Here is a 16,214-nt window from a genome sequence, read left to right as displayed (position 1 = left end):
GATATTAATGCCTCTTGTAAGACCCTTTGTGATTGTAGTAGTAGATCATAAGTTTACCATCTGTTTGCTGTTCTCGTTCACACAGGAGAGAGACATGACTATGGTGGATCCTCTGGGGAGCTTCAACAACATCCTGATGCTGACGAGGCAGAGAAGAGTCTCTCCAGATCAGAACACCAGATGGTACAGCTTGGTCTGGCCTAGCATACAGCTTGCTCTATCTGGGTCTGGGCTGTGTTTCTGTAAAGCACTTTATGACAACAGTGACATCAGCATCCATAATGATATATGTCTGTGTCCCCTCTTTATGGTTACCAGGACAACGCTAGACCTTCCTCCCTCCCGGAGTCCCCGTGTCGTGCCTCTCCCGGTAGCACCTTACTGCTGGGTATGAAGAGGTTGTCTGTGCTGCTGGTGGACTGCAGGAAAACAACGGGGCTGAGTGGAACAGTGAGAGGAGGAGCAGAGAAGAAAGGATCAGATTTGGCACATCAAAGTAAGTGCTGTAGTTTAGTTTGAACAAATAAAATAGATCTGCCCACTGGTATCTGTTACCAGGACAACCAGCAGAGTTCTGTTAGTTGACAGGAAGATAGACTGGTGGATATGGATGTTATGAATATCATAACACTGAAAAAGGATTCTGCCAATGAACAGAGAGAAACCAATAGACCATATAAAACCTTGATGAAAGTTAGTTTTAGAGTTAGAGAGACAGTTTCAAGATGATCTGATGTAAGGTTCATGTTCTACAAAAACCTTTCCTCGAAACGTTATCGTTAAATCGTTTTATTGTAATAATAATAATCGTAATAATCTATATTACCTCCCAGTGGTGGAGTGCAGGGGGGGGGGTAATAATCTGTATTAACTCCCAGGGGTGGAGTGCAGGGGGGGGTAATAATCTGTATTACCTCCTAGTGGTGGAGTGCAGGGTAATAATCAAATCAAATCAAATCAAATTTATTTATATAGCCCTTCGTACATCAGCTGATATCTCAAAGTGCTGTACAGAAACCCAGCCTAAAACCCCAAACAGCAAACAATGCAGGTGTAAAAGCACGGTGGCTAGGAAAAACTCCCTAGAAAGGCCAAAACCTAGGAAGAAACCTAGAGAGGAACCGGGCTATGTGGGGTGGCCAGTCCTCTTCTGGCTGTGCCGGGTAGAGATTATAACAGAAAATGACCAAGATGTTCAAATGTTCATAAATGACCAGCATGGTCAAATAATAATAAGGCAGAACAGTTGAAACTGGAGCAGCAGCACAGTCAGGTGGACTGGGGACAGCAAGGAGCCATCATGTCAGGTAGTCCTGGGGCACGGTCCTAGGGCTCAGGTCCTCCGAGAGAGAGAAAGAAAGAGAGAATTAGAGAGAGCATATGTGGGGTGGCCAGTCCTCTTCTGGCTGTGCCGGGTGGAGATTATAACAGAACGTGGCCAAGATGTTCAAATGTTCATAAATGACCAGCATGGTTGAATAATAGCAAGGCAGAACAGTTGAAACTGGAGCAGGAGCATGGCCAGGTGGACTGGGGACAGCAAGGAGTCCTCATGTCAGGTAGTCCTGGGACATGGTCCTAGGGCCCAGGCCAGTTGAAACTGGAGCAGCAGCATGGCCAGGTGGACTGGGGACAGCAAGGAGTCATCATGTCAGGTAGTCCTGGGGCATGGTTCTAGGGCTCAGGTCCTCCGAGAGAGAGAAAGAAGGAGAGAAGGAGAGAATTAGAGAACGCACACTTAGATTTACACAGGACACCGAATAGGACAGGAGAAGTACTCCAGATAAACAAACTGACCCTAGCCCCGACACATAAACTACTGCAGCATAAATACTGGAGGCTGAGACAGGAGGGGTCAGGAGACACTGTGGCCCCATCCGAGGACACCCCCGGACAGGGCCAAACAGGAAGGATATAACCCCACCCACTTTGCCAAAGCACAGCCCCCACACCACTAGAGGGAAATCTACAACCACCAACTTACCATCCTGAGACAAGGCCGAGTATAGCCCACAAAGATCTCCGACACGGTACAACCCAAAGGGGGGAAACCCAGACAGGCCGACCACAACAGTGAATCAACCCACCCAGGTGACGCACCCCCCCCAGGGACGGCACGAGAGAGCCCCAGCAAGCCAGTGACTCAGCCCCGTAACAGGGTTAGAGGCAGAGAATCCCAGTGGAAAAGGGGAACCGGCCAGGCAGAGACAGCAAGGGCGGTTCGTTGCTCCAGAGCCTTTCCGTTCACCTTCCCACTCCTGGGCCAGACTACACTCAATCATATGACCCACTGAAGAGATGAGTCTTCAGTAAAGACTTAAAGGTTGAGACCGAGTTTGCGTCTCTGACATGGGTAGGCAGACCGTTCCATAAAAATGGAGCCCTATAGGAGAAAGCCCTGCCTCCAGCTGTTTGCTTAGAAATTCTAGGGACAATTAGGAGGCCTGCGTCTTGTGACCGTAGCGTACGTATAGGTATGTACAGGCAGGACCAAATCAGAGAGGTAGGTAGGAGCAAGCCCATGTAATGCTTTGTAGGTTAGCAGTAAAACCTGAAATCAGCCCTTGCTTTGACAGGAAGCCAGTGTAGAGAGGCTAGCACTGGAGTAATATGATCAAATTTTTTGGTTCTAGTCAGGATTCTAGCAGCCGTATTTAGCACTAACTGAAGTTTATTTAGTGCTTTATCCGGGTAGCCGGAAAATAGAGCATTGCAGTAGTCTAACCTAGAAGTGACAAAAGCATGGATTAATTTTTCTGCATCATTTTTGGACAGAAAGTTTCTGATTTTTGCAATGTTACGTAGATGGAAAAAAGCTGTCCTCGAAATGGTCTTGATATGTTCTTCAAAAGAGAGATCAGGGTCCAGAGTAACGCCGAGGTCCTTCACAGTTTTATTTGAGACGACTGTACAACCATTAAGATTAATTGTCAGATTCAACAGAAGATCTCTTTCTCTAGTGGTGGAGTGCAGGGTAATAATCTGTATTACCTCCTAGTGGTGGAGTGCAGGGGGGGTAATAATCTGTATTACCTCCTAGTGGTGGAGTGCAGGGTAATAATCTGTATTACCTCCTAGTGGTGGAGTGCAGGGGGGGTAATAATCTGTATTACCTCCTAGTGGTGGAGTGCAGGGGGTAATAATCTGTATTACCTCCTAGTGGTGGAGTGCAGGGTAATAATCTGTATTACCTCCTAGTGGTGGAGTGCAGGGTAATAATCTGTATTACCTCCTAGTGGTGGAGTGCAGGGTAATAATCTGTATTACCTCCTAGTGGTGGAGTGCAGGGGGGTAATAATCTGTATTACCTCCTAGTGGTGGAGTGCAGGGTAATAATCTGTATTACCTCCTAGTGGTGGAGTGCAGGGTAATAATCTGTATTACCTCCTAGTGGTGGAGTGCAGGGGGGTGGGGGGTAATAATCTGTATTACCTCCTAGTGGTGGAGTGCAGGGTAATAATCTGTATTACCTCCTAGTGGTGGAGTGCAGGGGGTAATAATCTGTATTACCTCCTAGTGGTGGAGTGCAGGGTAATAATCTGTATTACCTCCTAGTGGTGGAGTGCAGGGGGGGGGGGTAATAATCTGTATTACCTCCTAGTGGTGGAGTGCAGGGTAATAATCTGTATTACCTCCTAGTGGTGGAGTGCAGGGGGTAATAATCTGTATTACCTCCTAGTGGTGGAGTGCAGGGGGAGTGCAGGTAATAATCTGTATTACCTCCTAGTGGTGGAGTGCAGGGTAATAATCTGTATTACCTCCTAGTGGTGGAGTGTAGGGGGGTAATAATCTGTATTACCTCCTAGTGGTGGAGTGCAGGGGGGTAATAATCTGTATTACCTCCCAGTGGGGAGTGCAGGGGGTAATAATCTGTATTACCTCCCAGTGGGGGAGTGCAGGGGGTAATAATCTGTATTACCTCCCAGTGGTGGAGTGCAGGGGGGGGGGGTAATACTCTGTATTACCTCCTAGTGGTGAAGTGCAGGGGGGGGGGTAATAATCTGTATTACCTCCTAGTGGTGGAGTGCAGGGTAATAATCTGTATTACCTCCTAGTGGTGGAGTGCAGGGTAATAATCTGTATTACCTCCTAGTGGTGGAGTGCAGGGTAATAATCTGTATTACCTCCTAGTGGTGGAGTGCAGGGTAATAATCTGTATTACCTCCTAGTGGTGGAGTGCAGGGTAATAATCTGTATTACCTCCTAGTGGTGGAGTGCAGGGTAATACATTTATCCGGAGGCTGCATTCATTGTAGCTGGGGATTTTAACAAAGCCAATCTGAAAACAAGACTCCCTAAATTTTATCAGCATATCGATTGCGCAACCAGGGGTGGTAAAACCTTGGATCACTGTTACTCTAACTTCCGCGACGCATATAAGGCCCTGCCCCGCCCCCCTTTCGGAAAAGCTGACCACGACTCCATTTTGCTGATCCCTGCCTACAGGCAGAAATTAAAACAAGAGGCTCCCACGCTGAGGTCTGTCCAACGCTGGTCAGACCAAGCTGACTCTACACTCCAAGACTGCTTCCATCACGTGGACTGGGACATGTTTCGTATTGCGTCAGATGTGAATATTGACGAATACGCTGATTCGGTGTGCGAGTTCATTAGAACGTGCGTCGAAGATGTCGTTCCCATAGCAACGATAAAAACATTCCCTAACCAGAAACCGTGGATTGATGGCAGCATTCGCGTGAAACTGAAAGCGCGAACCACTGCTTTTAATCAGGGCAAGGTGTCTGGCAACATGACTGAATACAAACAGTGCAGCTATTCCCTCCGTAAGGCTATCAAACAAGCTAAGCGTCAGTACAGAGACAAAGTGGAATCTCAATTCAATGGCTCAGACACAAGAGGCATGTGGCAGGGTCTACAGTCAATCACGGACTACAAGATGAAATCCAGCCCAGTCACGGACCAGGATGTCTTGCTCCCAGGCAGACTAAATAACTTTTTGCCCGCTTTGAGGACAATACAGTGCCACTGACACGGCCTGCAACGGAAACATGCAGTCTCTCCTTCACTGCAGCCGAGGTGATTAAGACATTTAAACGTGTTAACCCTCGCAAGGCTGCAGGCCCAGACGGCATCCCCAGCCGCGCCCTCCGAGCATGCGCAGACCAGCTGGCCGGTGTGTTTACGGACATATTCAATCAATCCCTATACCAGTCTGCTGTTCCCACATGCTTCAAGAGGGCCACCATTGTTCCTGTTCCCAAGAAAGCTAAGGTAACTGAGCTAAACGACTACCGCCCCGTAGCACTCACTTCCGTCATCATGAAGTGCTTTGAGAGACTAGTCAAGGACCATATCACCTCCACCCTACCTGACACCCTAGACCCACTCCAATTTGCTTACCGCCCAAATAGGTCCACAGACGATGCAATCTCAACCACACTGCACACTGCCCTAACCCACCTGGACAAGAGGAATACCTATGTGAGAATGCTGTTCATCGACTACAGCTCGGCATTCAACACCATAGTACCCTCCAAGCTCGTCATCAAGCTCGAGACCCTGGGTCTCGACCCCGCCCTGTGCAACTGGGTACTGGACTTCCTGACGGGCCGCCCCCAGGTGGTGAGGGTAGGCAACAACATCTCCTCCCCGCTGATCCTCAACACGGGGGCCCCACAAGGGTGCGTTCTGAGCCCTCTCCTGTACTCCCTGTTCACCCACGACTGCGTGGCCACGCACGCCTCCAACTCAATCATCAAGTTTGCGGACGACACAACAGTGGTAGGCTTGATTACCAACAACGACGAGACGGCCTACAGGGAGGAGGTGAGGGCCCTTGGAGTGTGGTGTCAGGAAAATAACCTCACACTCAACGTCAACAAAACTAAGGAGATGATTGTGGACTTCAGGAAACAGCAGAGGGAACACCCCCTATCCACGTCGATGGAACAGTAGTGGAGAGGGTAGCTAGTTTTAAGTTCCTCGGCATACACATCACAGACAAACTGAATTGGTCCACTCACACTGACAGCGTCGTGAAGAAGGCGCAGCAGCGCCTATTCAACCTCAGGAGGCTGAAGAAATTCGGCTTGTCACCAAAAGCACTCACAAACTTCTACAGATGCACAATCGAGAGCATCCTGGCGGGCTGTATCACCGCCTGGTACGGCAACTGCTCCGCCCTCAACCGTAAGGCTCTCCAGAGGGTAGTGAGGACTGCACAACGCATCACCGGGGGCAAACTACCTGCCCTCCAGGACACCTACACCACCCGTTGTTACAGGAAGGCCATAAAGATCATCAAGGACATCAACCACCCGAACCACTGCCTGTTCACCCCGCTATCATCCAGAAGGCGAGGTCAGTACAGGTGCATCAAAGCTGGGACCGAGAGACTGAAAAACAGCTTCTATCTCAAGGCCATCAGACTGTTAAATAGCCACCACTAACATTGAGTGGCTGCTGCCAACACACTGTCATTGACACTGACCCAACTCCAGCCATTTTAATAATGGGAATTGATGGGAAATGATGTAAATATATCACTAGCCACTTTAAACAATGCTACCTTATATAATGTTACTTACCCTACATTATTCATCTCATATACATATGTATATACTGTACTCTACAACATCGACTGCATCCTTATGTAACACATGTATCACTAGCCACTTTAACTATGCCACTTTGTTTACTTTGTCTACATACTCATCTCATATGTATATACTGTACTCGATACCATCTACTGTATGCTGCTCTGTACCATCACTCATTCATATATCCTTATGTACATGTTCCTTATCCCCTTACACTGTGTATAAGACAGTAGTTTTGGAATTGTTAGTTAGATTACTTGTTGGTTATCACTGCATTGTCGGAACTAGAAGCACAAGCATTTCGCTACACTCGCATTAACATCTGCTAACCATGTGTATGTGACAAATAAAATTTGATTTGATTTAATAATCTGTATTACCTCCTAGTGGTGGAGTGCAGGGTAATAATCTGTATTACCTCCTAGTGGTGGAGTGTAGGGTAATAATCTGTATTACCTCCTAGTGGTGGAGTGCAGGGTAATAATCTGTATTACCTCCTAGTGGTGGAGTGCAGGGTAATAATCTGTATTACCTCCTAGTGGTGGAGTGCAGGGTAATAATCTGTATTACCTCCTAGTGGTGGAGTGCAGGGTAATAATCTGTATTACCTCCTAGTGGTGGAGTGCAGGGTAATAATCTGTATTACCTCCTAGTGGTGGAGTGCAGGGGGGGTAATAATCTGTATTACCTCCTAGTGGTGGAGTGCAGGGGGAGTAATAATCTGTATTACCTCCTAGTGGTGGAGTGCAGGGGGGGGTAATAATCTGTATTACCTCCTAGTGGTGGAGTGCAGGGGGTAATAATCTGTATTACCTCCTAGTGGTGGAGTGCAGGGTAATAATCTGTATTACCTCCTAGTGGTGGAGTGCAGGGTAATAATCTGTATTACCTCCTAGTGGTGGAGTGCAGGGTAATAATCTGTATTACCTCCTAGTGGTGGAGTGCAGGGGGGTAATAATCTGTATTACCTCCTAGTGGTGGAGTGCAGGGTAATAATCTGTATTACCTCCTAGTGGTGGAGTGCAGGGGGTAATAATCTGTATTACCTCCTAGTGGTGGAGTGCAGGGGGTAATAATCTGTATTACCTCCTAGTGGTGGAGTGCAGGGTAATAATCTGTATTACCTCCTAGTGGTGGAGTGCAGGGTAATAATCTGTATTACCTCCTAGTGGTGGAGTGCAGGGGGTAATAATCTGTATTACCTCCTAGTGGTGGAGTGCAGGGTAATAATCTGTATTACCTCCTAGTGGTGGAGTGCAGGGGGTATTACCTCCTAGTGGTGGAGTGCAGGGGGGTAATAATCTGTATTACCTCCTAGTGGTGGAGTGCAGGGGGTAATAATCTGTATTACCTCCTAGTGGTGGAGTGCAGGGGGGGTAATAATCTGTATTACCTCCTAGTGGTGGAGTGCAGGGTAATAATCTGTATTACCTCCTAGTGGTGGAGTGCAGGGGGGTAATAATCTGTATTACCTCCTAGTGGTGGAGTGCAGGGTAATAATCTGTATTACCTCCTAGTGGTGGAGTGCAGGGGGGGGTAATAATCTGTATTACCTCCTAGTGGTGGAGTAATCTGTATTACCTCCTAGTGGTGGAGTGCAGGGGGGTAATAATCTGTATTACCTCCTAGTGGTGGAGTAATAATCTGTATTACCTCCTAGTGGTGGAGTGCAGGGGGGTAATAATCTGTATTACCTCCTAGTGGTGGAGTGCAGGGGGGGTAATAATCTGTATTACCTCCTAGTGGTGGAGTGCAGGGGGGGTAATAATCTGTATTACCTCCTAGTGGTGGAGTGCAGGGGGGTAATAATCTGTATTACCTCCTAGTGGTGGAGTGCAGGGGGGAGTGCAGGGTAATAATCTGTATTACCTCCTAGTGGTGGAGTGCAGGGGGTAATAATCTGTAATACCTCCTAGTACCTCCTAGTGGTGGAGTGCAGGGGGGGGGTAATAATCTGTATTACCTCCTAGTGGTGGAGTGCAGGGGGTAATAATCTGTATTACCTCCTAGTGGTGGAGTGCAGGGTAATAATCTGTATTACCTCCTAGTGGTGGAGTGCAGGGGGGTAATAATCTGTATTACCTCCTAGTGGTGGAGTGCAGGGTATTACCTCCTAGTGGTGGAGTGCTGGGTAATAATCTGTATTACCTCCTAGTGGTGGAGTGCAGGGTAATAATCTGTATTACCTCCTAGTGGTGGAGTGCAGGGGGTAATAATCTGTATTACCTCCTAGTGGTGGAGTGCAGGGGGTAATAATCTGTATTACCTCCTAGTGGTGGAGTGCAGGGGGGGTAATAATCTGTATTACCTCCTAGTGGTGGAGTGCAGGGGGTAATAATCTGTATTACCTCCTAGTGGTGGAGTGCAGGGGGGTAATAATCTAATACTCCTAGTGGTGGAGTGCAGGGGTAATAATCTGTATTACCTCCTGGTGGTGGAGTGCAGGGTAATAATCTGTATTACCTCCTAGTGGTGGAGTGCAGGGTAATAATCTGTATTACCTCCTAGTGGTGGAGTGCAGGGGGGTAATAATCTGTATTACCTCCTAGTGGTGGAGTGCAGGGTAATAATCTGTATTACCTCCTAGTGGTGGAGTGCAGGGTAATAATCTGTATTACCTCCTAGTGGTGGAGTGCAGGGGGGTAATAATCTGTATTACCTCCTAGTGGTGGAGTGCAGGGTAATAATCTGTATTACCTCCCAGTGGTGGAGTGCAGGGGGGGGGTAATAATCTGTATTACCTCCTAGTGGTGGAGTGCATAATCTGTATTACCTCCTAGTGGTGGAGTGCAGGGGGTAATAATCTGTATTACCTCCTAGTGGTGGAGTGCAGGGGGGTAATAATCTGTATTACCTCCTAGTGGTGGAGTGCAGGGTAATAATCTGTATTACCTCCTAGTGGTGGAGTGCAGGGTAATAATCTGTATTACCTCCTAGTGGTGGAGTGCAGGGGGTAATAATCTGTATTACCTCCTAGTGGTGGAGTGCAGGGTAATAATCTGTATTACCTCCTAGTGGTGGAGTGCAGGGGGGTAATAATCTGTATTACCTCCTAGTGGTGGAGTGCAGGGTAATAATCTGTATTACCTCCTAGTGGTGGAGTGCAGGGGGGTAATAATCTGTATTACCTCCTAGTGGTGGAGTGCAGGGGGGTAATAATCTGTATTACCTCCTAGTGGTGGAGTGCAGGGTAATAATCTGTATTACCTCCTAGTGGTGGAGTGCAGGGGGGGTGGAGTAATAATCTGTATTACCTCCTAGTGGTGGAGTGCAGGGGGGTAATAATCTGTATTACCTCCCAGTGGTGGAGTGCAGGGTAATAATCTGTGTGGGGAGTGCAGGGGGTAATAATCTGTATTACCTCCTAGTGGTGGAGTGCAGGGGGGTAATAATCTGTATTACCTCCTAGTGGTGGAGTGCAGGGGGTAATAATCTGTATTACCTCCTAGTGGTGGAGTGCAGGGTGGGGGGGGGGTAATAATCTGTATTACCTCCTAGTGGTGGAGTGCAGGGTAATAATCTGTATTACCTCCTAGTGGTGGAGTGCAGGGTAATAATCTGTATTACCTCCTAGTGGTGGAGTGCAGGGTAATAATCTGTATTACCTCCTAGTGGTGGAGTGCAGGGTAATAATCTGTATTACCTCCCAGTGGTGGAGTGCAGGGGGAGTGCAGGGGTAATAATCTGTATTACCTCCTAGTGGTGGAGTGCAGGGTAATAATCTGTATTACCTCCTAGTGGTGGAGTGCAGGGGGGTAATAATCTGTATTACCTCCTAGTGGTGGAGTGCAGGGGGTAATAATCTGTATTACCTCCTAGGGTGGAGTGCAGGGTAATAATCTGTATTACCTCCTAGTGGTGGAGTGCAGGGGGTAATAATCTGTATTACCTCCTAGTGGTGGAGTGCAGGGGGTAATAATCTGTATTACCTCCTAGTGGTGGAGTGCAGGGGGTAATAATCTGTATTACCTCCTAGTGGTGGAGTGCAGGGTAATAATCTGTATTACCTCCTAGTGGTGGAGTGCAGGGTAATAATCTGTATTACCTCCTAGTGGTGGAGTGCAGGGGGGTGCAGGGGGTAATAATCTGTATTACCTCCCAGTGGTGGAGTGCAGGGGGGTAATAATCTGTATTACCTCCCAGTGGTGGAGTGCAGGGGGTAATAATCTGTATTACCTCCCAGTGGTGGAGTGCAGGGGGGTAATAATCTGTATTACCTCCTAGTGGTGGAGTGCAGGGGGGGGGGGGTAATAATCTGTATTACCTCCTAGTGGTGGAGTGCAGGGTAATAATCTGTATTACCTCCTAGTGGTGGAGTGCAGGGGGGGTAATAATCTGTATTAATAATCTGTATTACCTCCTAGTGGTGGAGTGCAGGGGGTAATAATCTGTATTACCTCCTAGTGGTGGAGTGCAGGGTAATAATCTGTATTACCTCCTAGTGGTGGAGTGCAGGGTAATAATCTGTATTACCTCCTAGTGGTGGAGTGCAGGGTAATAATCTGTATTACCTCCTAGTGGTGGAGTGCAGGGGTGGGGTGCAGGGGGGGTAATAATCTGTATTACCTCCTAGTGGTGGAGTGCAGGGGGGTAATAATCTGTATTACCTCCTAGTGGTGGAGTGCAGGGTAATAATCTGTATTACCTCCTAGTGGTGGAGTGCAGGGTAATAATCTGTATTACCTCCTAGTGGTGGAGTGCAGGGTAATAATCTGTAGTGGTGGAGTGCAGGGTAATAATCTGTATTACCTCCTAGTGGTGGAGTGCAGGGTAATAATCTGTATTACCTCCTAGTGGTGGAGTGCAGGGGGGGTAATAATCTGTATTACCTCCTAGTGGTGGAGTGCAGGGGGTAATAATCTGTATTACCTCCTAGTGGTGGAGTGCAGGGTAATAATCTGTATTACCTCCTAGTGGTGGAGTGCAGGGTAATAATCTGTATTACCTCCTAGTGGTGGAGTGCAGGGTAATAATCTGTATTACCTCCCAGTGGTGAAGTGCAGGGGGGGGGGTAATAATCTGTATTACCTCCTAGTGGTGGAGTGCAGGGTAATAATCTGTATTACCTCCTAGTGGTGGAGTGCAGGGTAATAATCTGTATTACCTCCTAGTGGTGGAGTGCAGGGGGGGGGTAATAATCTGTATTACCTCCTAGTGGTGGAGTGCAGGGGGGGTAATAATCTGTATTACCTCCTAGTGGTGGAGTGCAGGGGGGTAATAATCTGTATTACCTCCTAGTGGTGGAGTGCAGGGTAATAATCTGTATTACCTCCTAGTGGTGGAGTGCAGTGGTGGAGTGCAGGGGGGTAATAATCTGTATTACCTCCTAGTGGTGGAGTGCAGGGTAATAATCTGTATTACCTCCTAGTGGTGGAGTGCAGGGTAATAATCTGTATTACCTCCTAGTGGTGGAGTGCAGGGGGGTAATAATCTGTATTACCTCCTAGTGGTGGAGTGCAGGGTAATAATCTGTATTACCTCCTAGTGGTGGAGTGCAGGGTAATAATCTGTATTACCTCCTAGTGGTGGAGTGCAGGGTAATAATCTGTATTACCTCCTAGTGGTGGAGTGCAGGGTAATAATCTGTATTACCTCCTAGTGGTGGAGTGCAGGGTAATAATCTGTATTACCTCCTAGTGGTGGAGTGCAGGGGGGGTAATAATCTGTATTACCTCCTAGTGGTGGAGTGCAGGGGGTAATAATCTGTATTACCTCCTAGTGGTGGAGTGCAGGGTAATAATCTGTATTACCTCCTAGTGGTGGAGTGGTGGAGTGGTGGAGTGCAGGGGGTGGGGGGTAATAATCTGTATTACCTCCTAGTGGTGGAGTGCAGGGTAATAATCTGTATTACCTCCTAGTGGTGGAGTGCAGGGGGTAATAATCTGTATTACCTCCTAGTGGTGGAGTGCAGGGTAATAATCTGTATTACCTCCTAGTGGTGGAGTGCAGGGTAATAATCTGTATTACCTCCTAGTGGTGGAGTGCAGGGTAATAATCTGTATTACCTCCTAGTGGTGGAGTGCAGGGGGGTAATAATCTGTATTACCTCCTAGTGGTGGAGTGCAGGGGGTAATAATCTGTATTACCTCCTAGTGGTGGAGTGCAGGGGGTAATAATCTGTATTACCTCCTAGTGGTGGAGTGCAGGGTAATAATCTGTATTACCTCCTAGTGGTGGAGTGCAGGGGGTAATAATCTGTATTACCTCCTAGTGGTGGAGTGCAGGGGGTAATAATCTGTATTACCTCCTAGTGGTGGAGTGCAGGGTAATAATCTGTATTACCTCCTAGTGGTGGAGTGCAGGGTAATAATCTGTATTACCTCCTAGTGGTGGAGTGCAGGGTAATAATCTGTATTACCTCCTAGTGGTGGAGTGCAGGGTAATAATCTGTATTACCTCCTAGTGGTGGAGTGCAGGGTAATAATCTGTATTACCTCCTAGTGGTGGAGTGCAGGGTAATAATCTGTATTACCTCCTAGTGGTGGAGTGCAGGGGGGGGTAATTTGTATTGCTTTATTGCAGAGAGAAAAACTCCTCAGTTTCATCATCTGTCCGGGTGGCTGGTCTCAGACGATGGTCCTGGGCTGGTGTTGTTAAACGTGGTCTGCGGTTGTGATGCCAGTTGGATGTACTGCCAAATTCTCTAAAATGATGTTGTAGGCGGCTTCTAGTAGAGAAATGCACATTCAATTATCTGATAACTGCTCCAGTGGTTATTCCTGCAGTTAGCGTTTGCACGCCAATTGCACGCTCCCTTAAAACTTGAGACATCTGTGGCATTGTGTTGACACAACTTCACACTTTAGAGTGGCATTTTATTGTCCCCAGAACAAGGTGCACCTGTGTAATGATCATGCTGTTTAATCAGCTTCTTGATATGCCACAACTGTCAAGTGGATGGATTGTCTTGGTAAAGGAGAAATGTTCACTAACAACGATGTAAACAAATTTGTGCACAGAATTTGAGAGAAATTAGCTGTTGTGTGTATGGAAGAATTCTGTTATTTCAGATCATGAAACATGAGACCAACACTTTACATGTTGCGTTTATATTTCTTAGGAACATCTATCCAAAATATGTGACACCATTTTTTTTTTACTTTACACAAAATATCATGACATGATTAGTCAAAATGTAAAAAATGTGTGAATGTCTAAATAAATCAATTATATATACACTATATGGTAACTACATTATTATATACACTATATACGGTAACTCTACATTATTATATACACTATATACGGTAACTCTACATTATTATATACACTATATACGGTAACTCTACATTATTATATACACTATATACGGTACTCTACATTATTATATACACTATATACGTTATACTCTACATTATTATATACACTATATACGGTAACTCTACATTATTATATACACTATATACTACATTATTATATACACTATATACGGTGCCTATATTATTATATACACTATATACGGTGCCTATATTATTATATACACTATATACGGTGCCTACATTATTATATACACTATATACGGTGCCTACATTATTATATACACTATATACGGTGCCTACATTATTATATATACTATATACGGTGCCTACATTATTATATACACTATATACGGTGCCTATATTATTATATACACTATATACGGTAACTCTACATTATTATATACATTATATACGGTAACTCTACATTATTATATACACTATATACGGTGCCTATATTATTATATACACTATATACGGTGCCTATATTATTATATACACTATATACAGTGCTTACATTATTATATACATTATATACAGTGCCTATATTATTATATACACTATATACAGTGCCTATATTATTATATACACTATATACAGTGCCTATATTATTATATACACTATATACAGTGCCTATATTATTATATACACTATATACGGTAACTCTGTGTGAATGTCTAACTAAATAAAATCCATTGTGTCGAACCCTTTCAACAACAGGAAGATGTTACTAATGAGCTTTGTGTCTGTCTCCAAATTCTGGACTTCCACACAGAATTACTTCTTTACTAATTTCATGTTTAAGGAAGTGTGTAGGTCACATTCTGTATCATACAGCTATGAATGTTATATATTTAGAACCACCTGCTGATTGGAATCCAGTGACGTCTGTGTCTTCAGTGTCACAGAACTATAGAACATAGAATCCAATTATGTCTTGAGTGATCTAGAACTGTCTAGTTCTTTGTGTTCTGACTTCTAAAACAGAAAGAATAATAAGTAATGTAAACATATTATCAGTAATTACTATTAATTACCAAATTATGAAATGTTTGGAAAACTGGCCTCAGGTTATTGAGGGATCTGATTTGGATTACACCTCATAGCAAGGCAGTTTTATCATGTGGAGATTTCATTCTGTTCTCTCTTTAAATAAACACTGTCTTTGGCAGGAGGAAAACCAAACTTGGAGGAACCAGAGATGTCCGAACCAGCAAGACGACACCTCTGCTGCCATTGTGGAAAGAGTTTTACCAAGTTAGGAAGCCTGAACAGACATGAGAGGGGACACACAGAACCGAAGACACAAAATTGCGCCCAGTGTGGAAAGAGTTTTAGCTACTTAGGAAATCTGAAAGCTCATGAGCGAACACACACACGGGAGAGACCTTTCCGTTGCTCCCAGTGTGGAAAGAATTTTAAGTGGTTAGACACTCTCAAAACCCATGAGCAAATACAGACTAGGGAGAAGCCGTACCATTGTGCCCAGTGTGGAAAGAGTTTTAGCCAGTCAGGAACCCTGAAGGAACACATGAGACTGCACACAAGGGAGAAGCCTTACTACTGCTCACATTGTGGGAAGAGTTTTAACCATTTAGTTAGTATGAAAAGACATGAGAGGATACACACAGGAGCGAAGCCACACCTGTGCTCCCTTTGTGGAAAGAGTTTTAAGCGGTTAGACACTCTCAAAACCCATGAGCAAATACACATTAGGCAGAAGCTGTACCATTGTGCCCAGTGTGGAAAGAGTTTTAGCAAGTCAGGAAGCCTGAAAGTTCATGAGCGAATACATACAGGGGAGAAGTTATACCATTGCGCCCAGTGTGGAAAGAGTTTTAGCCAGTCAGGAAGCCTGAAGGAACACATGAGACTGCACACAAGGAAGAAGACTTACTACTGCTCACATTGTGGGAAGAGTTTTAACCATTTAGTTAGCATGAAAAGACATGAGAGGATACACACAGGAGCGAAGCCACACCCGTGCTCCCAGTGTGGAAAGAGTTTTAAGCGGTTAGACACCCTCAAAGCTCATGAGCGAATACACACAGGGAGACACCACACCATTGTGCCCAGTGTGGAAAGAGTTTTAAGCGGTTAGACACTCTCAAAACCCATGAGCAAATACACATTAGGCAGAAGCTGTACCATTGTGCCCAGTGTGGAAAGAGTTTTAAGCGGTTAGACACTCTCAAAGCTCATGAGCGAATACACACGGGAAGATACCATACCATTGCGCCTAGTGTGAAAATATTTTTGCCTGTCAGAAAGCCTGAAAGTTCAAAGTGTTTTACACATTTAGGAAGCCTGAAGGAACACATGAGACTGCACACAGGGGAGAAGCCTTACAAATGTTCAGACTGTGGGAATACATATTACTCATCACAGACACTTACAA

The 16,214-nt window shown here is 45.7% G+C and overlaps 1 protein-coding gene across 1 annotated transcript; it reads left to right on the top strand.

Moving 5' to 3' along the window:
* The first annotated feature begins 166 nt into the window (after positions 1–166).
* On the top strand, positions 167–16,029 carry LOC124021637 (zinc finger protein 239-like). The gene is made up of 3 exons (XM_046336773.1): positions 167–183; positions 319–496; positions 14,989–16,029. The coding sequence occupies exons 1-3, from the start codon at positions 181–183 to the stop codon at positions 15,915–15,917; spliced, it is 1,110 nt and encodes a 369-aa protein (XP_046192729.1). The 5' UTR covers positions 167–180; the 3' UTR covers positions 15,918–16,029.
* The last annotated feature ends 185 nt before the right edge of the window (positions 16,030–16,214 follow it).

The sequence above is a fragment of the Oncorhynchus gorbuscha genome, unplaced genomic scaffold (assembly GCF_021184085.1).
Source record: "Oncorhynchus gorbuscha isolate QuinsamMale2020 ecotype Even-year unplaced genomic scaffold, OgorEven_v1.0 Un_scaffold_1156, whole genome shotgun sequence".
Classification (NCBI taxonomy): Eukaryota; Metazoa; Chordata; class Actinopteri; order Salmoniformes; family Salmonidae; genus Oncorhynchus; species Oncorhynchus gorbuscha.
This window is presented reverse-complemented; position numbering and strand designations above follow the sequence as displayed.

Excerpts from the sequence above, each read along its gene's own strand:
- LOC124021637 (XM_046336773.1), top strand. Across the intron at positions 497-14,988 it reads ATCAGATTTGGCACATCAAA|GAGGAAAACCAAACTTGGAG; the intron begins GTAAGTGCTGTA and ends TGTCTTTGGCAG.